The sequence below is a fragment of the Zonotrichia leucophrys genome, chromosome 6, assembly GCF_028769735.1.
Source record: "Zonotrichia leucophrys gambelii isolate GWCS_2022_RI chromosome 6, RI_Zleu_2.0, whole genome shotgun sequence".
NCBI lineage: Eukaryota > Metazoa > Chordata > Aves > Passeriformes > Passerellidae > Zonotrichia > Zonotrichia leucophrys.
In genome coordinates, this window is record NC_088176.1 from 27,247,689 (window position 1) to 27,271,625 (window position 23,937).

Sequence of the window (23,937 nt, forward strand, 5' to 3'; positions counted from 1 at the left end):
CCAAATTAGCTGTCCCCAGTATATTTTTAAGTGTATATAGATTGAATACAGGATGCTTTTATCATGTGCAGTTATACCTGAAGTGTTCCATAGCTACATTTATTTTTCATAGGTTTTGCCAAAATATCTTACGTAACATCTTGTGGGCATATAGCTCATATTAAATTGAGTGTGACTGACATGTTATTAATGATCCTGTAATTCAGGTAGTTGCAATTTTCTGTTTCCCTTTTCCTGCTTAAAAAAATAGTGGTGACCTTTTGCTGTAGAGAAGTACATCACTGAATTACCCCTGTTGCCAGAGGCTGCAGGAGCTCCAAGCTCCATGTCAGGCTGCATGAATCCACCAGAGGCAGTGACCGCCTGCCAGCACTGAGTTTTTGTGTTGCTTTGAAGTACTTTGATTAACACCACAGTTTGGAAATCCCTGCCTCATTCTCCCTTGGGCAGTCTCATATTAATAATTGTTTGTTGTCAAGGTAACTTACCAGCTATTGTTGGTTAATTATTTATTTAATGACTTTGAAGAAGAATAAGCTAATCTCTGTCAACCTCTAGCTGTAGTGTTTTCTAGGGGAGAATTTAGCACTTTTAACAAGCTAGTGAAGAAAGAAACATTTACGTCATGGATTATTAACTTTGTTCTGGCTAAATTAATGAAAATCTTTTTGGAACGATTTTGTTCTCTGTGTCTTTAGTACCATATCCTGGAAGGTTGTTTTTCAGTGGGTGATCATCCCGGTTTGGCATTCTGACAAGCCTTTTAAAGATCAGGCTGTTCTGCAAGCTCATCCAAAAACTCATCTGTTCTGAATGCTTTGTGGAAATCCAATCTTATTCCATCAACCCACTTGTCAAAATTTTGCTCATGCCCTTATTTCTTGCACATATAATATACTCATCTGGGTTTCTGCTTCAAGTGGAGAAAAAGCTTTATGAAGTTTCCTGTCTTGATCTTTTTATTTGACTTCAGAGGACTGCATTTCTCACTGTCTTATTCTTAGGTAGGATTTTTTGTGTCCATCTCTTTGACTTTTGCTAAACAGAAAAGACACAGTTTAGGACTTGCTTTCTTCCCTTGGCCATTGGTGTCCTGTGGTTTGAGCCAACAGTGTTGTCAGTATTGCCTCATCTGGAGAGAAAGCACTGAAACACTTCAGGATTTATAGTTCTAGCCAGGCCTAATATGTATCCTCACATGGCATTTGAATGGTACATAGTGGTCTAGTTGCTATTAAACTTTATAGATTATTTCAGGAATGTTCTTACAGACTCAATTTGAAAATCTTTTGCTGTCTAATTTGCTTCTTTCCAAAATATTTCTCTTGAAGTATTAGTTTTGATGGCACTCTACAAACTCGATTTTTGGTGAAGGTATTTTTTTCTTTCATCAGGTTAGTCATAATGCATTCATAAATTCAAAATCAGATTTTTTTTTTTAAGAAAGATTTCTCTTTAGAAATGTAATTCACATTAGATTTTTTTGCCCTTGCTTACTATTTATGTAGTTGATGAGTTCAATCCACGTAAGATTCTAAAGCTTTTAAAATATATTACAGGGACACAGTGTATCTGAAATAATTTAGCATGACCCAAAATCCATAGTAGGATTGAAAAGGCAAAAAGAAAACTCCAGTATACTGTGTCACAAAATTAATGAGGTTATTCCTGACTGAGAGTCCAGCCTCTCAGCTGAAGAACTATTCCTGGCATTGCTTGGACATATTTGAGGAGACATTGAGAAGTGCGGGAGGATATTCACTGAAAGAGCTGATCTTCTCCTTGAATAAAGATTTCATTCTTCAGTGGTGTGTCCATCAGATATCTATGTAGGCAACTCTTAGCAGTTGCTCCTACAAAGCTAGGTTTTTATTTCTGATCTATTTTCTGTTCAGGAGTTATTGCAACATTGCAATATAACTACTGTAAGTGAAGTTGTTTTTTAGGATGTGTTTGAATGCCTAAACTTAAGTTTTGTCCAACTAAATGGTTTTCTCTCATTTGGCTTGTTAACACTGCTATTATTACACAACTGTAGAGTGCTACTGAGGGGCAGTAAATATTGATTAAACCCTATTAAAGCATTCACTTTCTCCCATAAAGGATTGATGAGCCACATTTTTCCTTTTCTTTCAATGCAAACCTATATTTGCTAGTCTCTTTAGCAAAGTTTAATTTGGATTTTTGGCCAGATGTTCAGTCACAGTGAAATTGTTTCTGAGTACAATGTGAATGTAAAGTATCCTTGAACTGACTTTACTGCCCATTGCCCAGCACAAATCTCTCCCTGAAGCCCAATGATGTGTGTTTTCTACAAGGTGTGTTAGCAGAGGAATTCATTAAAAACCCCAAAGCACTGCGGGTGTCCCGTGGCCATGGGGGATTTTGTGATCACACTGGAGGTTAAAACCCCAGGTAGGCTCTGCAATGATCTTTTCCTCTCTGCCTCTTTTGACTGCTGGATTTCTCAATTTACATAATTATTTCATTGGATTTTTGTTCACTGCTCAATCAGGAAGCAGACAATAGTGGCTCAAAGAAAGCATCAGTACTTCCATTTTTTGTTTGTTATCACCTCTGAAACCTAATTTGTACCTATATTTATTTATAAATGAGGTAGGATAAAATTATAATCTTTTATGCTGTTTTGCAATTCCAGCATTTACCTTTTGTCCTTTTGTTTGACTCTTGGTTATGTTCAGTTCTCTTTATCAAGGCATAGTTGATAAAGACTAGACTTTCCTTGCATAGTTAGTGTTAGCTGTGCCAAATTCCTGAGATGTTTAGTGAGTGAAGCCAATGCCTCCAGCTAGCAAACTTGAACATTACAGGGTAATCCAGGCCTTGTATTATTGCTGACACATTGTTACAAAACATACTGGCAAAGAAAACACTCATAATGATAAATGCCCACAATAAATAGCTGAAGGACAGTGAGCATTTAGAGACTAGAACCTGTAAGAAGGAAAGAGTATTGAGATATGTGTAACTGTGTAAAAACAGGAGAAAATTTAGAAGGAAAGAAGAGCTGCTTATCAATTAAAAAATTAAAAAGAGATTCTGAGAGTGCAGTCTTTCAAAGAACTCTTTGGAAAGCTCATTGAGATACTTAAAAGTAGAATGGACAAAACACTAAGTAACACAGTAGTTAGATGCCTTACTGACAGAAAGCTTGAATAAATATACAGTTGAGGCGTGATTTTTTTGGTAGTTGTAGGAGAATTTTAGTCTTTTTATTTCATTTGCCTTAGGGATAATAAATAAATAGCCCTTTGGAAGTTGGAAGCTGACATTTGAGTCTTTAATGAACGTTTGTTTTTTGACTGTGTTTCCATGAATGCCAGAGTGCTGGCTGTGATCCCGCTCTCCCTGAGCAGCAAGTGTGTATTTATAACCTAGGCACTGGTGTGCTGTCTCACAGCGGGCTCGGCCCACGAGAGATGATGGCTGTGGGCAGGACCAGGACAAACAGCTCCCAAGGCAGCTCTGGGGACAGTGGTGGCGCGGACAGGGCTGTGGTGTGGCACTTTGTGTGCCTCCACCAGCTGGGGCTGCTGAGGGAGAGGCCGCAGTGCAGGCCGCAGTCCCAGGGATGGCCGGGCCCTGTCCCCTGGTGCCCGCTGTCTGCAGTCAAATTTTCAGTCCCTCTGCTCTAACAATATACTTGTTTGCACACCATTATACCATGAATAAAGCATCAATCTTTGCTGCTCCCACTAAGATGCACTCTGTCATTGGAGACACAAATGTGCAACTGCACCGGGCAGTACTTGAGCTGTGGAAGTTGACACACAGGTTTAGGGCATGCTGGGGTGTGCATAGCAGTCACCATGATCTCCCTCCTCAGGCAGCAGGCTTTTCTGGCAGGCTGCACTTGCTCTGAACTCCTCTTCCATCTGCTTCATCCTTGGAGCTGACTGCTGTGGCCACTCACAGAGCAGTTTTGGCAGCAGTAGGGTACAGATGCCCAGCTTGGGAATGAGTTTTTGAAGTAGTGGCATCTCAGTGTCAGCTTGCCTTCCAGCTCATCTCTGGCTGGATTCCTGGCTCTGCTGGCCACTCAGGAGTTGGGGTCAGCCTTTGTGGCTTGCTGGCCTTCTCAGAAGAGCACTTGTCTGTGATTAGTCCCTCTGAAGGAGCGAAGAGCTTTCTTCATACATAACTTTGAAAGTAAAATCATTCTGGAAACTCTCATGAAATTCACATAGAAACTTCTATGAAATGACATTTAATACTGTGATAGATTTCCATTCTTGAAAATTTCTGCTTGCTCTACTAGTGTATGGTGGATTTATTTCTTCAGTGCAAAAAAGAGTTTCATAAAGTATGGAATCATTTCCAGAAGATAAACCAGAACATGCCTAAAATTATTCATGTGCAGGATATATTCTTTAACATATTGGTGAAGCAGTCACCATCATTCTTATAGCAGATAGATCAAAAACCATTTCAGTACCTCCAGCTCTTACAGTGTCAGCAATGGAGAGAAAGAAGCACTAAAAATTACTGTAATTTCCTCCAAACATGACCAAAATCAAGTACTTTGTTCTAGTCTAGGAATTTTTATTCTATTAAGGGAAATCGCTTCAGAATGATATGTCCTTTCTTCCTCTGTTCCCCTATGAATATCCTAATAGGGGAATTAAAAAATGCTCCTGAGCTTTGAAAACCCTAAGTAGCCAAGTATGTTGCCTTGTTTCATTTCTCTCTTGCTTTGCTACCAATTCTGAATGCTACCCGAAGATTAATTTTTAAAATTAACTATTTTCTCATGCCTCTGACAGTACTGGTAGAATCAGAGTACAGCTGAACCCTTGGGTATCTCAAAAATTCCCTTTCAGTGGTCAAATCCATACTCACAGGGAACTTGAAAGTTCACTGAAAATTAAAGTATGTCTGCAGGTGCAGTAACAAGGGTATACAGGCCATGTCTGCTGAATCCTTTTTCTTTTCACAGCATATTCTGGAGGTTACAGGAAACTCATATTGCAAATATGATTTATGACATATGCAGATATTTGACTGTATTTGAATGTAATAAAGAAAATTATTAGAGCCCTGAATTTACTGTGACATCAGGCCAGAATGCTTGTGGTTTTTGGATTTTTTTTTTTTTTACTATTAGAGATCCAGCCTTAATTGTGGAAATTTTGATGCTGTTTTTTTCCTAGCTTGCATATTTTCTGTTCTAAAATAGAAGTGTTGATTGTGTGAGTAAGATGCAACTTACTCTTCCATAGATATTGCCTCTTCAGTGAGTAATGAGTAAAATGTAGTTATGCATGCATGTCATTTTCACTGGAGTAAATAGAGTATGATTATATGATGGAAGGAATTTTGCTGATTAAAAAGCATCATTTACTCATATTTGGGATGAGGCTTTCAGCAGAAGAGAACCAGAGTGACAAAATACCAGTGGATAATACTACAGAACATGCAGAATTCTTTCCATGGCAAAAAAAATACTCTGGTGTGTTCTCTGCAGTATTTTCTTCTGCCTTGGTACAGATCTCCTGATGTAGAATAAGGATAAAATGCAGTGGAGACTCCTCTTGTGCAGACCCCATCTTGCTATCTCTCAGTTCATAGCATTCTTTCCAAACAAATTAATGGAACAGTAGTGATGCAAAGTCCATTAAAGGTGTAGCTGAACAATGAGGATTGGGTTGGTAAGCACAGGATTGTTTTGTTTTGCTCTGCAGCAGGAGGTAATTTGAGTTGGGTGCCAGGTTGTGCAGGCTGAGATCCTCAGTACAACTCTCCCAAGCTTTGTCAGTCACATGTGCAGACCTGTGGTGTCTTCTCCAAGCACGTGAAAAGCAGAAAGCAATGTACCCAAGTGCATCCTGTATTTTGCCTTAGAGCTCTCTGCTAGCAAACCTAGCACTGTTTTTGGGAATGAGGCTGCAGTTTTCCAGAACTGCAAAAGAACATACAAGGCATTTCTGATCTGTGGGTGTTCCAAGGCAGCAGACAATTTGTTGTCAGTTAAAAGTGAGTCTGCACAACCAAATTCAGTTGGGAGCAAAGAGGATTGTGAAGGCTTATAATAAATGGCATTTTTCCTTATGTATTTAAAACTTATTTCTAAGAAATTGGATTTTGTGGTTTGGGGTGGTGTATCTTGTGGGATTTGAGGTTTGTTTGGATTTTTTTTTCTGTGAAGAGTTGCTTAACCCAGAAGAAAAGTGCCCTCCTGAATAATAGGGATTTGCTTGGTTGCTTTATTTGAAAGTTCTTTGGAAATACCTACAGAATAGGGAAACAGATGCAATTGAACAGAAGAAACTTGGTTACTGGGACTCCTATCAACTCCTTAATTACTTTTCTTAAAACCAGAGGAAGTATGACATATAACTACTTCAGGAAATATTCTAAAAAGAAAAGATTTATGTGGATAAAATAGCAAATAAAGGCAATGTGGAGTGCTTGTTCAGCAAGGCTGGAAAGAAAAGAAGGGAAAAAAATGGCAATGCCAGACAAGAGAGATTCTCCCTGATAGTATCTCACAGGCTTTGCATTGTTTTCATATTAAGATCCCTTTTTATGCTCAGTCACTTAAATAAGTGTGTATTGCAATACCTTTTTTTTCTTTGTATTTTGATTCTTTCAAAATTAATCTTTGCTTACATATCTTCTGTTCAGATTTACTTATACTGGAAGACATTTCAAAGTGCCAAGTTCTCAATTTCCATCAAACTCCAGATTATGGAACATGAAACATTTTGTTTCTGAAGATTAGCATCTTACAAACATCAGAAGTTTACTTGCACCCAGTGATTCAACAGTAATAAATGTTTAAGCTTTCATAGTGTCACTTTTATTGGGACACCTAAAGTGTCATATTTATAGGAACTATGCAGCTGAATTAACTTCCACCTGCAACTCTTTACTGGTCTCTAGGCATTACTTCCTAAGGTGGACTAGAAAATCCAGGAGATAAATGGCAAAGTAAGGGATGATCATGATTAAAGCCTATAGGTAGAAGAAATACTATTATTATTAGCATTAGTGTTGTCTCAGCCAGCTTCCTCTACTAAAGTTTTACCATCTGAGCTGGATACCACTGTCTGTCAGAAGATCTAATCATGTATTGCTAGACATGTCTTGGTTTGAAAAATTAAATACGTAGCTCAGCGTTACCAGTGTGGTGTTTTGTTCTTTCTGGAGTCTTTGTCATCAATTGTTTATTTCTGTTTCTCTCATGTGAATTGAAGACTAAGAAGGCTAAATTCAGTAGCTCCAGAGAAAGTAGCACATAACCAATCTCTTGCATATTTGGTGGAAAGAGATGCTAAGACCAAAATAATACTGTCATTTCTCTTCCTTCTATTCTAAAGAGTTGTGTGTGTATTGGATTTTGCTGTTCCAGAAATTACTAGTTACTCAAATGAATAAAACCCCCAAGAACTTAATTCCATCCTGTCTCTCCCTCCTTGCTGAAAGGGCTGAAAAAGTAGCAATACTTGTCTCTCATTGATAGATAGCTGTACTCCCTCTGTAGTTTGAGTTTATATGTGGAGCGTGATCTCTCTTTACAGCACTGCATTGCAGTAACGCTCAGGCAGTGCCCATGTGCCAGAATCCCTTGGACAGAGGGACTCAGGAGCACAGACATTTGTCTCAAATGATCTGGCTGTTGAACATGTCAAACATACCCAGCTTTTAGTTCTTACTTATGCCTTCTTTTGTTTTCTCTGCTGGTTTTTATCATTTCTTTGGAAGGTGCTCACATAAAAAAAAGAGGCTCATTCTTATTATTGTTTGCAGGTTTCCAACCTGTACCTGTATGACAGTGTGCTCATGCTGGCCAATGCTTTCCACAGAAAACTGGAGGACAGGAAATGGCACAGCATGGCAAGTCTGAACTGCATGAGGAAATCCACCAAACCTTGGAATGGAGGAAGATCCATGCTAGAGACTATTAAGAAGGTGAGAAAAAACAAACCACCATTTTGTGAGCAATTGAATGAGTTGCTTCATGTCTATTTGAGCATTTGAAGGTTTTAACTTGTATTCAACTTGTCTTTGATGTGTTACAAGCAAGTGATCTACAACAACCAAGGACAATCTGCAGCTCTTAAACAAGCAAATGATTTATGATAAACAAGTTACACACAGTGCTGTGTGGGACCAGAGGTGTGTGTTCTACTTCTGTTCTCTAGCTGCCTTCTGTGCAGGAAGTAGGATCAGGATAGTCATGGGCACTGATTCATGCATTTTTGCAAAAGGATAACTTAAGGGGCTTGAAGTGGGCAAGAGGGAAAACCAATGAGGAGGTTTAAGAATTATGTTCCATTTTTGACAGCTCAGATAGCTTTGTAAGTTAGCTGAGCATTAGTAAGGATCTTCTTGTGTGCTGTATCCAGAGCAGAGCAAGAAGGATCTGATTTGGCTAAGCTGTCACTAACAGTTGCACTGTCTTGCACCATGCTGAAATACTCAAATATGGACAGACCTGTGGCTTTGCAGACACTTGGCAACTTCTTGTATAAAAGTTACTTGATCACAAGTAATAGTAGAAAAAACCCTAATTTGTTACTATTCTAACTTTTGCAGTTGTTCAGAAGAAACTCCCTGTTCCCAAACATATATTGATTAAATAATTTTTCTTCAGTCAAATGATGCAATTTGATCATTCTGACAAGTCCTAATGATGCTATCCTTTGTTGCTAATTTAATTTGAACTTTGATGTCACTTCAAGCTTTGCTACAAAGCCAGAATCAAACTCTGTGATAGTTTCAGAGTTGCAATTTTGTCTTTCCTTCATGCCTCTCTTGGGAGCACAGCAGGTATTGTCTTTGTTTTGGGCTGGGAGTTGATGCCTTGGCACTCCAGCCAAGAACTGAGCCTGCTGCCCTCAGTTACACTGGGAGGGCTGATGTCTCACAGTCCACTAAGGCCCTTCTCTTTTTCCTTGGGGTCTGTTTCTGTGGAGAGTAATGACCTGATGGCCATAAACACTGGGTGTCTCAGTGGTAAAGTATTTTTCTGAAAAAATTGAAAAACTGAAGTCTTTTGTCTAGTGCTGGGTTTGAGCTACTGAAGAACATGCAAGGGCCACATTTAAGTACACTGTAAACATGATTTAAGCATATTTGGCACACATTTTATGCAGAGGTGTGTTTATGAAGGCAGATGTCTTCTGTTCTGAAATTTCTCAAACTTACTTGCTTAGGGCCATATAACTGGGCTGACTGGTGTTATGGAGTTCAGAGAAGATGGAGCCAACCCCTATGTCCAATTTGAAATACTGGGCACCAGCTACAGCGAAACATTCGGCAAAGACGTGCGGAGGGTAAAGATATGCTGCTTCCTTTTCTCTTTTGTTTTCCTCTGAATAATATACATCCTGCCTCACAGGAGAAAATGTTATTCTTCAAGAATGAATTAGTGCTATGCTGCAGAAGACATTTACTCTTATGAGAAATATTTTCTAATTTATTACACACTTAAATCTTGAAAACTGGTTTTATATTGGTGGGCAGAAATCCTGCAAGATATTTCTTGTGTGCAGTAACTATGCAATGCCATGAGCATCCTGTGAATATAATAGTGAAGACTGCACAATTTAGCTTATGTATTTTATTGTTAATTAAGATAGAATTGCTGTAATAGAAATATGAAAGATACAACACAATTGGCACTTGTCTTACTAAGGAAGACAGCTGAGTTTATAAATTACCTAAACACACTAGGATGTTTTAAGTGGAGCTGCTGCAAGAATTTGAAATAAATAAAAAATTCTGGAGAAGGAAATTCCAAAATGAAAGATGCTCTGTCATGAAAAGTAAAGATTGACCTATTGGTGGTAGCTGGTGGAACAAGGACTGCCAAGGACTAGAAGTCAGTTAAAGTGGTTCCATGGCATTGAAATAAATTGTTGTGTTCTGTGAAGGCTACCTTTAACACACTCAGGCAGAGGGGATGCTCCAAAAATATATGAAACTCTCAGTTGAACAGTTAGGTTCTGATTGGAACCCATGCTGTAAGTAGTTTCTAAACTGCGCAGATGGTTGAAATAAAGACAATACCATGGTATGATCAATGGGTCCTACATTAAACAGAGCTGAACAAAGAGAATTTCACAAATAATTAAAATATATTTTTTTTATTATAATATATTATATTATAATAAAAATATAATTTAAAATAATTAAAATATGATTTCTTATTTTCATTTGGCCATTGGTTTCTGTGATTTGCTTTGATTTGTCTGAATTACAGAAGTGTAAGTGGAAAAACAAGCAATTTTTGTTTACATAATCATCTTTATCAGCTAAACATGAGATTCCTTCAGAGTCTAATTTGGCACAAGGATTCTGGACATGGAGCCAAAGTTGTGCAATATCTATTAGGAATTCAACAGAAGGGAGACAAGTATTTGAAATGCATAAAGTTCCAGGAGATATAATTGAAAATTTTCTGTTGCCAAAAATACGCCTCTGAACACTTCAGTTTGGCTCTTATATTGTGGTGACCAGAAAAGGCTATTTCTCAGTCCACTTTCATTTCTAGAAGACTGAAAACAAGGAAGTCTTAAGTTTCAATCACTGTGTGAATTATAAAAGATTATCTTATTGTCTTAATTTTGTAAAAAGTGTTGCCTATTTAATAAAACAAGGTTGGTTTAGGAGGTGTAGGAATTAATCCTGGCTCTTAAACAGAAGTGTTTTCCTCACTTTATGCACAAGTCTGCAAAACAAAAGTATCTGGTGCTGTGTGAGATGCTGTGGACTATCCCGCTCTTTGCAGCTGCCAGTCCAGAAAAGCCTGAGTGTCCTGTCAGTGCTGTGTTATCCCTAGCACATGGATGCCATGGGACATTCCCTAGCACACGGATGCCATGGGGTGTTTAAATTTGGTCCCATTTTGTTAGAGAACTCCCAAGTGGCTTTGCTTAAGTCACGTAATTGCTTGATGCTTCAATATTTGCCTTCCAGTAAAATTGGCATGAACACCCCAGAGCACACGTTTGAGCCTTACAGGCAAACTGGGATGTGTGAGTATACACTATTAGGTGTTTCCTAATGTGCATTTCAAATATGCTACCACAGATACAAATGCTCTCACTTTGGTGTGTGCAGCACACTGACCAAATTGACACATAATCCAAAGGTGTGAGGTGGAAATAACTAAGATATCATTCAAAAGCAACCACAGGGCAAAGAAAAAGGTAAAATGACTAAATAGGAAAATTACTAAAATGGCTGACCTGGTATAGTGCTGATTACTTTTGATCCCTAGTGTGCTACTTTGAGGCTGTGCTGCTAGGTGGTTAATATAGGCAGGCTTAACTCTTTGGGTGTTAAATTCAGAACACTATTGAGTTCCCAAAAATTGAAAGGGAGGATAATTCTAAATGGGTAAAAAGCTAATGGCTGTGGAATACTGCTCTGAGCTAAAATAAAGTTCTGGAAATTATCCTTTCAGTCTAATATATAGTGAGAGTAAAAGTCAGCAATATGCTACAGAGGTGTGGAGAAGTACTTGGAAGAGATGATCCCTCTTAGAGCAAAATTACCATGGAACTACTGGAGTTCAATTATTTGGGCAGCTTGACTTTTTATTATTGCAGCAAAAATATGTTACAGCTTAGAAGTACTTTTAAAGGCTCAGAAAGTCATACTTGTCTTATTTACATTACTTGGGTGGGAGACCAGTTCTGATTTATTGTCAGCTGCTTCCATTTTAGCCTTTGGTCAGGTTTAGCTGTGGAGGCATGTATTTTGGGTAGAAAACAGAGAGTCCTTTCTGCATGGTTTTATTTGTGTATGGAAAGCATCTGCAGTTATTCATCCCTGTCCAGACCCTACAAGAAATCTTTGCACTTAGGATCAGTGAGAGGATAGGGCAAGAGACTGTAATGTTGAGTGTTGAACCTTAGAGGGAATCAAATTCAAAAGCTTTAGATTAGACTTTTAATGCTCAGCATCCTTTACAGAGTTTCTTGGGGATCATTTCCACCAGAAAGATTCCTGGGAGGATGTCCAAGTCAGTTATTCAAATCTACAGGAATTTTCAGAGCTATTTTGCAGAGGCATCTTGACTCTCCTGTTGTCCTGAGATCTGGTCTTTCTGCAGACCATTTTTCCTTCTGCTAGCTGTGATTTAGTTATGATTGCACCTAAATATATATATTTCATTGCTCAGTGTAGCTTCTTTATTCCACAAGTCACTTTGCCTTCTATCTTACTCAAGTCTAAAACCATGTGGTTTTGGTAAAGGCTGGCAGAGGCTTTTGTGTATTTTGTGTGTTACCATTTCCTTTGGGTATACTTAAGTGAAAGGGAAACTTCAGAAAATGCTCTAATTTCTTTGGTTTAAACATAAAAGAACAGGGTATGTCCTTTAAGGTATATCACCTTGTTTTACAAAAGGCTCAGGCAATTGCTTTCTATTCACTGTGTGCATGTGGAAGTTTAAAAAGTGTCGTGTATTCAGGCTTAAAATAGAGATTTGTGAGGTGGCTTCTTGGGGCATTTGAAAGTTGAAGATTGCTAGAGAAACTGAAAAGGCTTAAATGCCTACTGCTTGATGATTCCCACTATGATTTACATTCCTGATATCTATAAACACCTTCAGAAATAGCAACCAGAATATCTGTATATTTTAAAAAAGGAAGAAAAATAAGTGGATGTAAAGTGATAAGGGAACAGAATAGATCAAAAAGGAAAAAGCAAAAATAAAGCTCATGTCCTACTTTCACAGTCCATTGGTCATAGAAGGAGAAAGAAAGGCAGGCCTACATTAATTCACTCCTTAGAGACTATCTGTATCATTAGCTCTTATTAATGAAAGCCCTGATGGAATTTTCAGAACATCTGGGCTGCTTCATACTTCTTATGTTCCTGCATTTGGGTAGATTCTACACGATATAAGAGCTGGATGATCCAGCTGTGCAGGCAGAGCTAAGGGAGCTGGAGCTCCAGGGTGGCATTCCAACAAGTCACCACATCGCTGGGAGCTCTTGAGGTGTAAACCTGTTTATTCTTGTTGGGCTATGTGTGCAGAGAGCAGCATAACAGCAAACACACCTTGCAGGGATGTGATTAGGCTAAGTTAGATGATGCCTATAAGGAGCTTTATGATAATCTTCATCTTCCTCTTTGGCAGGAAGATTTTCTGTAAGTGTGAAATGATGTGAGTATTCCGTTTGCTTTACGACAGGGAACATATTTTTTCTAAAGCAATCTGCATTTCTTCCCCAAGCTGGCTGTAATGAAAGCAGAATTAATGGTTTGCACACATTTTGTATTTCATAAGAAGCATTCTGTTCAAAATTATAATGTTTATGATTTGTTATTCATTTCTGTCAGTTGGTATGTTTTATTTTTTAAAAAAAAATTAGGTTTTCTTGAAATATCATCAGCTTTGTAAACAGTTACAGTTGTTTCCTACAGCACTTCTGAAGCAGACTGCAGAAGTCACTGTAAGTAGTTTTTGTGATATGTTTCACAGCTGTTGAAACCACATTTTTGAATTCTGATACCATGGTTTAGTTGGGATTGTTACTTTTAGACAAAATCTCATTATTATCATGATGACAAATCCTATGCTTTTTATTCATTGCAAAAACAAATGGTATTTTCAGACATCTGCAGTATCAAGTGCTTTCACCTACAAGAATATTGCCAAATCCCATCATGTGCTGCTAAAAGTTATATTTACACCAAAAGAATTATGTGGTTCCTACTTTAGTTGAATCAATTTTACTTACATGGAAAAATACATAACTTAATCATCTGGGTTTAGCTGTAAAATGGATTCCTGCCTCCTGTTTGAGCACTCCATAAACAGACACTTGGGTGCAGTATTTCAGTTTTACTGTCTGGCCAAGGTATCTTTCAGCAGAAGTGTAAGACTCAACTTATGGCTACTTTTGATCACTAAAATCCCTCTGTTGCTTTGCAAAGGGCAGAGTCCATAGTCCTCTCCCTCTTCATAGAATGCAATTTCCACATATTTGAATTTGGTTAAACTTTCTCTTTCTGCTTGAGTTGGTTGAGTGTCGTGGTGCAATAATTTGGAAAAAGAGAATCATGATTCATCCTATTGATGAATTGTGCATTGTGTCAAACTGAAGAAACAGCTGAAGTATTTTACTCATATAATAAACCCCTTAAATTTTTATTTCTGGTTTCCTGTGCATATGTGAGGAATAAAAATAAATGCATTCCTTGCATATTCCGTAAGTTGAATTATTAATGGTGAAAAATACAGCTAAATGTATAGGAAATGGCTGTGATCAATTTTTAACTAATAGAAGAAAACTAAAGAAGAAACATAATAACCTTGAGCATTTTGGTTTGTTTTTTCCCTGAAATAAAATGGGGTCACTGCTTGCCCAAGTTCTGCAAATTGGGCTTTTCTTTCTAGATGAAATATACTTAATGTTGTGTATGCATTCATTGTAAAATTCGAGCTCAATTATTTCACTAAAGAGTGGGTAAGCAATTTTGAAAATGTATTTTTTGTTGCAGCTATGTGATACTTAGTTATTTTAAAGTTTTTTTAAATTCTAAACTATGTTTTTTGGAAATCATTGCCAATGGGACCTATGCTTGGGTATAAACTTTTACTTGTATTTGCAAATTGTGCCAGTGTCAACACCAAGTAAAAGGGATGTCTTGAAAATTTGAGTTGGAATTTCTCCAAGCATAAGATCATGCTGGTCTTCCCCTTTGGAAGACTGTTGATATGACATTTTCACAGTGTGAAGCTTGAGGGTAGATTTTAAAAAGCAGCCATATCTGAGGCAAGAGTGGGGCCAGCAATTGGTGCTGCAGAAGTTTCCACAGCCACCTGCATCGCTACCTGTGTGTTTAGAAATTCTGTTTAATTTCTACGTCACATATCATACTTACCAGGTTATAATGAATTGTGGGTATACCATGCTCCTTTTTTCACACATATGCAGTAGTGCATAAAATTGGGATAATAGGAGTGCTAAAATCAGCCATGTAAAAACAGTTGTATCTTTAATTATGGAGTTTTCACCAAAGCTCCTGTAATTTACGGATGAATCCTAGGGGGGTATTCAGAGTGGGATGACAAGAAAAGCCCCTTTCTGTAGCTCATCTGCTGAAGAATCTGTGCTGAAGTGTGGACACTATGAAAAAACATGTGTTTCCATACAGCAACAGGTCAGGATTTACTTAGCTTGACAAAGAAAAGAAGTCTTTGAAAAAGAAATACACAAATTCTTTTTACCTTTTTGGAAATCAAAAAATGGAGATTATTTACAATTTTTCTTTTTCACAATATCAATCTTGAACAAAAACAATAAGCTCACTACTCCAGAAATGAGAAACAATATGTATATTTGATCCATGGTTGTTTAAAATTCACACCTATTCCAGAACTTTCTGTTGAATGTCAGAAAACCTTTTTTTAATATGTCTGTTTAGCAAAACTGCTTTGAAACAAAAAAACAATATTGATAATGATAATAATAATAATGCTGAAATACTGATATCTTAGCTGTCAGATGGAATAGATGTCATCTTGGCTTTTATAAGGTCATAAAATAAGGAGATCTAACATCTGTTCATTTACAGCATGATCTCAGTGTCAGGGACAGTTGCAAGGACTGTATATTGAGGGAGACCATGCACAGTGTCTTCTCTGTAGTATTTGAAAAATGTTTTTAATTCTTCTAATGGTTGCTGCCTTGTATCATTTGATAAACTGCAAATACATGTAGGCCAAGCATAATTTATGAAGTAATTTATTTCAGCAGTAATATTAAAATCCAGGGTGACTCTGGTGCCTGTCTGTGTATATTGCTCTGATATATTCAATATGTCCAAAAGTGGATCTTTAAATATAGGTAGTTAATCTATTTGGTCATACTTCCATTGTAGTTAAGAAAAATGAAAGAACTTTTTGGTTTCTCTTTAGTCTTATTAAAATAAACAGCACAAATAGAAGTTAATGAAATTATCTAAATTTCCCCTTCTATTTGTATTTTTATTTCTGCCATTTCATGCCAGATTACATTACTGTATATAAGTAAATACTTTCTCATGCTGATTTTCAAAAGACAGGTTTAATGACAAGATTTCTTTGTGATCAGCCCAAATGTGGGACATGAGGAACTCTGTCACCAAGTGGCAAGAACTATCTGTCAAGTGGCAAGAACTATCTGGCTTGCTTTGACCTGGTTCCTTAATTTCATTATGCTTAAAAGAAGAATAATCCTAATTCCTGAATTTACCTTTATGGAAAGATACTTTCAAAGGGGCATCAGAGTTCTGATTAAACTTCTTTCTCTTTACTGGCTAATTCACTGCAATTACAATATTTGGCAGAAATTGCCTGCTGCTGTTCCAGTTCCTCACAGAACTGCCTTTAAAGTGAGGACTTCCTGTTTCCAAACTACACAGGAAACACTGAGTCTTACCTTAAAATAGGTACAATCTATAATCAATGTGAGCCTCTGTCTTGGAAAGAATTCCAAAATATGCCTGGTCCACAATATGTCTTGCAGTGGAAGTGGATGAGTTTACATATTTGGGTAAAGTACACAGATGACATGTAATAAAACTTGGTTTTAATTTTGAAAAATCATTTTACTGGAATGAAGATAGGCTTATGTAACAAATAAAATAGAATATTCTTTCTGAACATGGCACAGTATGTCTGTACTTTTAATATGTTAATGAGTGTGATGAACAAACATCTACTTAACTGAAAACAGTATCTTTCCTATGAAAAGGCAAATTGCAATCTCAAACAGACTTTACTAATGAGGCCTGAAGAACTTGAGAATATTGGGCTTTGTTGGAAAGCAGATGAAATGAGAAGTAAAGGAAAACCAACAAATAATCCAGGGATTCTCTGTTACAGTGAAGGAGTTTGGGAAATATCCTGCTGGTCAGTATTGACCAAAGCAGGTAGCCAGATAAAGGTTTTCATTTAGGAAAAGTTAAATCTGACACCAGTTATTTGCTTTTAATTTACTTGCCAACACCAGTTTCCCTGAGTATGAGTGGAACAAGAAGAAAGAGAACTTGCCTGCCTATGACAGTAAATTGCTCAGTTGGAGTACCACTAAAAGGTCCTAAAAGGATGTGCTTTACTTAGGACAACATTTGGATTTGTTCTCACTGTGTCTGAAATTCTTGTGCTGTCTTCTGGTCCTGCCCTTTCTCTCACCACTACAGGACTTTGGGAAAATAAAGAAAAGGGAATTCAGATTCTTTCTCCTGGATGCCCTGTGTTCTGGGCTACTGTGTCAGGGGTGAAAGTGGCAGTGACATTTTGTGTTAGGTGGCTAAGGGACTGGTGATTCCACATTTCAGCTTGTCAAGGGAATTGCTGGTTTCAGCAGGTTATCCTCAATATCTCCCTGCACTGTTCACTGTAAAGTCTTACATTTTTCAACATTTATGCATCAGTAATATTTTGTTACAATGCTCTGAGAGAAATTGCAATGTTTTAAAGTAGGTGAAACAGCAAAATCTAGGGATGATATCTGGCTGATACCAGTTATTGGGCATTTGTCTGGGTTGTTCTTAAGTAAGAAATGTTATCTAAATATACATGAGGTTGGTAAAATTCAAAAGCAGGTGTGCTTTTACATAGCAGTCTAAAACTTTCCAAATATTGTGGTTGGCCAGAGAGGTGACTAAAGGTACTGATGCTTTTAGTTCCTGGAGCCTTACCAGAAAGTAGTCCTAGACAAGTACAAAAAAAAAAAAGTTAATATTTAGCAACTAGGAGCGTGGGTGATATTTAATTGTATGAGAGCATTTCAGTTTGAGTCGTTCTGGCATCATCTATAATTTTCTTAAAGCTTCATGTGCAATTTATTCTGCCATAAGATACAGTATGGCACAAATTTGCTTTGCAAGATTGCTGTCTGAGCTGTATTGAATCTAAACTGAGCTCATGCTCTCAAGCTGCTCTTCAATACCAAAATACAACTGTAGCTATTTGCATTTCAGTAGCACCTGGAGGCTGTGGTTTTGTTATACTGAGAGATGTCCAGGTAATTAAATGTGTAATTATTGTGTAATATGTAAACCATGTGGTTGTGTGTTCAGAAATCTGCTACTGCTGTTTTGCCATTCTGACAGGAAATGCTGTCATAATCTAAGTTTGAAGAACATTCAGTGTTGGACTTCTCCAGGGTGTGTGCCAAGATAGGGATGAATATTCCTCTGGATCAGGCGTAAGGTGTGACTTTCAGGGTAGGTATAGCAAACAGTGCTGCTCACGGCTCAAACTTGCAGAGAAAGCAGCTCCCTTCTGGAACAGAGTCTGAAGCGGTGTCTGCTTTTTTCTTTCTTTTCTCCTACATTTTAAAATAATAGGTAGTGGAGTATTTCATAATAGGCTTTCCAAACTTTCTCAGTAATAGTACATGATGATTGCACTGGAGAAACAAGTGTTATTGCTCCATGGCTTTTGGGTTTCCTTTCTAGGGCAAGAGAGGGCAGAAAGATAACACAAAACATTTCCTTTATGAGCATGGGGGAAGTGCAATGAGGTTTTGTTGTTATTTTTCATTAACTCTGATTGGTTTCTGAGTGTTCAGTGGAGGACTGTTCCTCGATAGACTCACTGAAAGGCCATTCAGCATTCAGGGCTTTCTTCTCTTTTTGAACACAAATAGGAGCACAGTAACCAGTGAAGCAAAAAACACAGATTTGCTGGCTGAGCTGACTTAAAATTAAAAAAGAAATCTGAGTTTAGGGTACAGCCCACAGACTCTGCTACTGTAGTGTGGCTCTTATTATAACACATTTCAGTTCCTTTCTTAATTAAAAAAAATGTCTAGTCTTGTTGGGATCTCAAGAAGAGTCTCTTACATCAGAGGCTTGTGCTCTGCGTTTGCTTCTCTTCCTCTCATGCATCCCCCACTTTCAGACCCACCTGATGGACCTCGCTTGTGTGTTGTGTTCTGTGCCCCATAAATTTCTCTCTGTTCAGGAGAGAAGCCACAATGTCCCCCATTTTGGCAAGAAATCCAGGGTGAGACTGTGTGCAGACTGGCTCTGAAAGACTGGTACCCTCCTCTGCTGCCCAATCACAACTTTTTAATAGAACTCAACATAATGTCATACTTGAACTGAGAGATTAAATAGATTCTATCCATTCTCCAAAACTATATTTATTTCCTTCCTGTTTCTATTTTGACTAACAGATGAATTGTTCAAAGATCTATAGCTAACTGTGGTTTGATTTATTAGAAAAGTAAGGAAGAAAATGTAAAGTGCCTAATGTTAAATCTCAGAAGAAAGAGAAATTTTCACATGTTTTCATTCTTTATGTAGTGTGCTTCTGTATATTTTTCCTATGGGTGGTATTACAGGACTTCATTATCAATTCTATTGTATCAGACAGGACTTAACACCATCATAACCCTTTATCCATGATGAATTCTGTTTAATCTTTTTAATTATCCACATACCATGCTCCTTTTCTATTTCTTCCACTCCGGAGATGCTGTGCAAAACAGTCATTTATTGTAGGCAGTAGAGAAAACCAAATGGGAAATATGGATTGGATGGCCTTTTGTTATTTTATTCTTTTCTTTTTCAGTGAGATTTCATAAGGAGAGGAGCTCAGATTACATTAGAAGGTCATTTTTCAGAACTAATGGAAATTATAAGGTAGTAAGTTGTTTTGGCTTTAGAACAATTATTACAATTACATTAGGTTTTTTTGGCATAATTTACTATGATTTTTCAGGTTCACAGGAGAGAGTTATGACTTTTAACAAGCACACTGCAGGCGAAACACAGAATAGCTCGGACTGGAAGGGTCCATTCCTCTGTGACCTGTCACCCCATGAGGGTAAATGTCCCTCTTCAGCTTTCTTGTAGCCACCTTCAGGTAGTGGAAGGTGCTGTAAGGTCTCCCTGGAGTCTTCTCTTGCCCAGGCTGGATAACCTCAGCTGTCTCTGCCTGTCTTCCTCGGAGAGGTGCTCCAGCCCTCTTGACCATCTCCTTAGCCTCCTTAGGACTTGCAACAGCAGGTCCACATTCTTGTTTTAAGTTGGGGACCTGAGAGCTGAATCCTGATATTATCAGGAAACAAATTTTCTTGCTTAAAATGCACCAGTGTCCAAGAACAGGTACACTACAGCTGGTTTCTTCATAATAAACAGCACTTCAGAGAGGATCTTCACCTGCTCCTGCTGCCTGCCAGGTTATCTTTCTCTATTCTCACAGATTTTGAGCAAAATATTCCTTAAGAACCTTTGCTCATTTTGCCTGTGTCTCTGTACAGGAGGATTTATGGTAGGTATTTTGAGTATTGATACCAGATTTTGAAGATAAGCTGCCCTTTTTTTGGCAAAGAAATAGAGTTATCCAGATCCCCTAGAAGGATGAGAAGAATTGGAGCAGCAAGGATCTCTGCAGCTTCCTTCCCTCCTGTGTCTCCCAAGTTAGCCTGCCCACATTAATAATCTCCATTGCTCCATGGCAGTTAGTCAGGCTGCAGCAAAGATTAAATATCCTTTCCTGTAGCTGAATTAACTTGCTAGATGTAGGTGGTATAAAATAGGTACATCAGTGTACCTACTGCCTCTCTTGCTTTAATTATTTCAGAAATGCTGTCTGTTCTGAATTCATAATAACTGTGGGTATTTCCTGGTTTAAAAGTTTAGCATCAGACTAGCAGCAAGGCTCTGTAGGGCCTGACTTTCTAGTTGAAGTGAGCTGTTTTAATTCTGAGTTTGAAACACCGCTCTAGGATATTCCTCTTCTGTAGCTCTGGCTTTCTTCAGTAGGTGTTTCACAGTCCAGCCCAGAAAGACAGTGTGTGGATTAATACTGCTCCAGATCAGGGGGCAAAGGAAGGAATTTTTTTCTCCTCCTTTTCCAGTAGAAGTAAATACACCTCAAACCCAAAGCATTTGTGTACAGCCACGATCTGCCCCATCATTGCTTCAAATCCTTCCCTGTTCACCATGCTTCCTGTCACCAAAAATAAGGATTAACAGAATCTTCCAGCAGAGAAATTGGGATGGCTGCTACTTTGATCTATCTTAGTTGCAGAATTTCTTTACCTTTCTTTTGGCATCTCAAAATCACAGAATCTCAGAATGAGCTGAGTTGGAAGGGACTTACAAGGATCATGAATTCCAGCTTCTGGCCCTGCACAGGATCACACCATGGGCCTGAGAGCACTGTCCAAACACTTGGTGTGTGACCACTGCCCTGGGAGCCTTTCAGTGCCCAGCCACTCTCTGGGTGAAGAGCCTTTTTCTAGTATCCAACCTAAGCCTTCCCCAGCACAACTTCAGCTCATTCCCTTGGCTCCTGTCACTGTCAGCACAGAGGCCAGCTGGGCAGCTCACAGTGCTCTGTGCACCAGGAGCACAGGCTGTTAATTCGAGCAATCCCAGAAACCTGGGAATGCAGTAATTCACCAGGAAGGGACCTCCAGCTGCCCTGCATCTTAAGCAAGCTGACAGAGTCTCTTGATTTAAATACTGGCTTGATTGACAACATCTCTGCTGAAATCCACTTCAGGACTAGTTCTTTTGACTTCCTGATGTATTTGTACTGAAGAATATCTGGTCTCAGCTGTCTCAGATTTCTTTTATGTCACAATGTGCTCAATTGTATATCCAAATGGTGTCCCCATTTTTGTTGCTGTTAACCATTTGCATAAACATGCTGCATCTTTAAATTTTGGCATGCAAACTCTTATATACTGCATCTATAGAGTTCACTGTCTCCTAATTTTCTCTGTGGCATATGAGAATCTGATTTTCATGTCAGTAGCTTAAAAAAATACAATCAACAAAAAGCAATTCTTCTGGGAGCACTTTGAAGGCTTTATATGGACACATTTTTGAGATGGAAAAAGCACAGCAGTAGGATTCATTACTTTGCTTTGGTGTGCTGACTAATGCTGTCAAAAATTCAATGTTGAGAAACAAGACATGCCCAGTGGAAATGCAAGGATATGAGAAAACCAGAAAGAATTTATGGATACTAGTCATCAATAAACCTGACAGACAATATCACTGCTTCCTTTAGCTGATTACAAGCTAGAAATACAGCTATGCTTTGCCGACTGTACATTGTATTACAGAACTTAATATTGCTGTGAGGAAGAGATTTTCTGCATTATCTCTGCATGGTGTTTTGCAGACAGTCCTGCAGTGTCCCTCACAGTTCCGTGGGCTGGTCCAGCTGCAGCACAGGCAGGGCTCAGCTCTCTCCCTTTCCCTCTGCCGAGGATCTGAGCTCCCATCAGGATAACACACCTGGGGCACTCCTGATCTGGTTACTGCACAGGGAGAGCAACCTCATGTCTGCTCAGGGAGTGCAGAAAACTGGAAAGCTGGGGTATTTGGGGTGCTTCAGTTGCCCCCAGTACAGGAAATTGTAATGTTCCTGTGTCACCTATTAGCTGATGAGGATTTGATTGATGTTTTTGGACAATCCCAAAAAAATGGCAACAGGTTGTCTAGTAATAGTTTAGAAAGAAAAGTAGGGCAAATTTGGATACAAAGAAAGTGCAGGCTAGTTTAGCACATGTGCAAATATTTAATTAAATCAGGTGGCATTTTTTAAAATATTAGCTGTTTTTCATAGACTTAATAAATAGATCATCTTCTAGGTTAACTTTTTTATTCATTTTCAGAAAGCTAAGAAATGTTTTGGCCATCATTTTTATCTATGTGATTTTCAGTTTCAGGAGCTAATTCCATATAGGGAATCTTTTCTATGTGTATATATACATACATTTGCTTCTTTCATGTAAAGATAAGGCTTTTTTGTAAAAATCTAACTAAATTTTACCCCAGTTCGACCAATAAAAGCAATAATTCCTTGCACTGTAACTGGCAGGCAGTGAGTACAACCAGGGCAGGTGGGGGTTCTGTTTTCAGAAAGGCAGCACATCTACGGTTACCCAGCTAAACACACCAAACATACAGCAGCCCTTTAGCTGCTTTTTCTCTGCCTGTTGCTTCTCTTTGCAGCCACTCCAGACACCTTTGATTGGCTGTGCATCATTAGCAGGCGTCTATAGACCTCAGCTGAGAGTTTATTAAAACCAGGTATTTTCTAATCATGAATGTGTTTCTGATTCTAATTTAAAATTTATAAGGTCTCCTTTATTAAAGCTTACTCTCACTTGGTATTTCTTTTAATTATCTGAGAGAAAAATGCACAAACTTTTTTTTCCTTTTAATTTTTGTTTTGCAAAGACTGAAATATTGAATTCTAGCTAGCTGGAATTCTAGCTAGCTGAACTTTGATGTCTTGCTTCTAATGCTGCTTTTTGTCTTCATAGAAATTTGTTCTCCCTAAGGTTACCTTCATATGAAGACCTTTACACTTCTGCAGATCTTTATTTTTCCTTAGTAGAAAATGAGGCTGCCTCAGAAATGGGTTTTGAATGGGTTTTTAAATTTCCTTTTCCTTCAACTGTGGATTTGCTTCATTCTGTATCATGAAACAGCTTTTTATAAATATTTTCTCTTACTGCTTTGTAGTAATCTGCTTAAAAGCCCAAGCCTGTTTATTTGCCATGACAAATAATGTGCTCTACCTGGTCATCTCCCAGCTAGATAATTTCTAATTCTCTTGATAGATGTGTTTGGAAGATAGTGATTTATATTGAATCATAGGCTATCTTGAGGAGTGAGGGACCCACTTATATAATCTAAATGATTAATTTAATATAGGGGCCAGGATACAAGTATATAGAAACCACCTTGTTTACAAAAATTCTTCAGTAGTATAGGGTGTTTTTTAATGCATGTTTTAAGGGATTTATCTGGAGAATGTGGGGTGGGGGAGAAACGACATCTGGGAAGAGCAGCTGCCTGGCTTCTTGTGAAAATTAGGTGCCTTTAAGGTGGCCAAAGTCCAGTAATGAAGTGCAAATTGATTTGGATCTGATCAGTCTGGCTCTGTCCCTTTCCCAGCCTAGCTTCTGTTTCCTTTAGGTGTATAAT

At 38.1% G+C, this 23,937-nt stretch overlaps 1 protein-coding gene across 10 annotated transcripts in view; it reads left to right on the forward strand.

The window, feature by feature from the left end:
* Positions 1-23,937, forward strand: part of GRID1 (glutamate ionotropic receptor delta type subunit 1) — a 511,036-nt gene that overhangs the window by 413,018 nt on the left and 74,081 nt on the right. For all 10 annotated transcript variants that reach the window (XM_064716077.1, XM_064716079.1, XM_064716085.1 and 7 more), the window contains 2 exons: positions 7,771-7,932; positions 9,180-9,299. In XM_064716077.1, the coding sequence (XP_064572147.1) occupies positions 7,771-7,932; positions 9,180-9,299 (282 nt within the window). The remainder of the gene's footprint in view (positions 1-7,770; positions 7,933-9,179; positions 9,300-23,937) is intronic.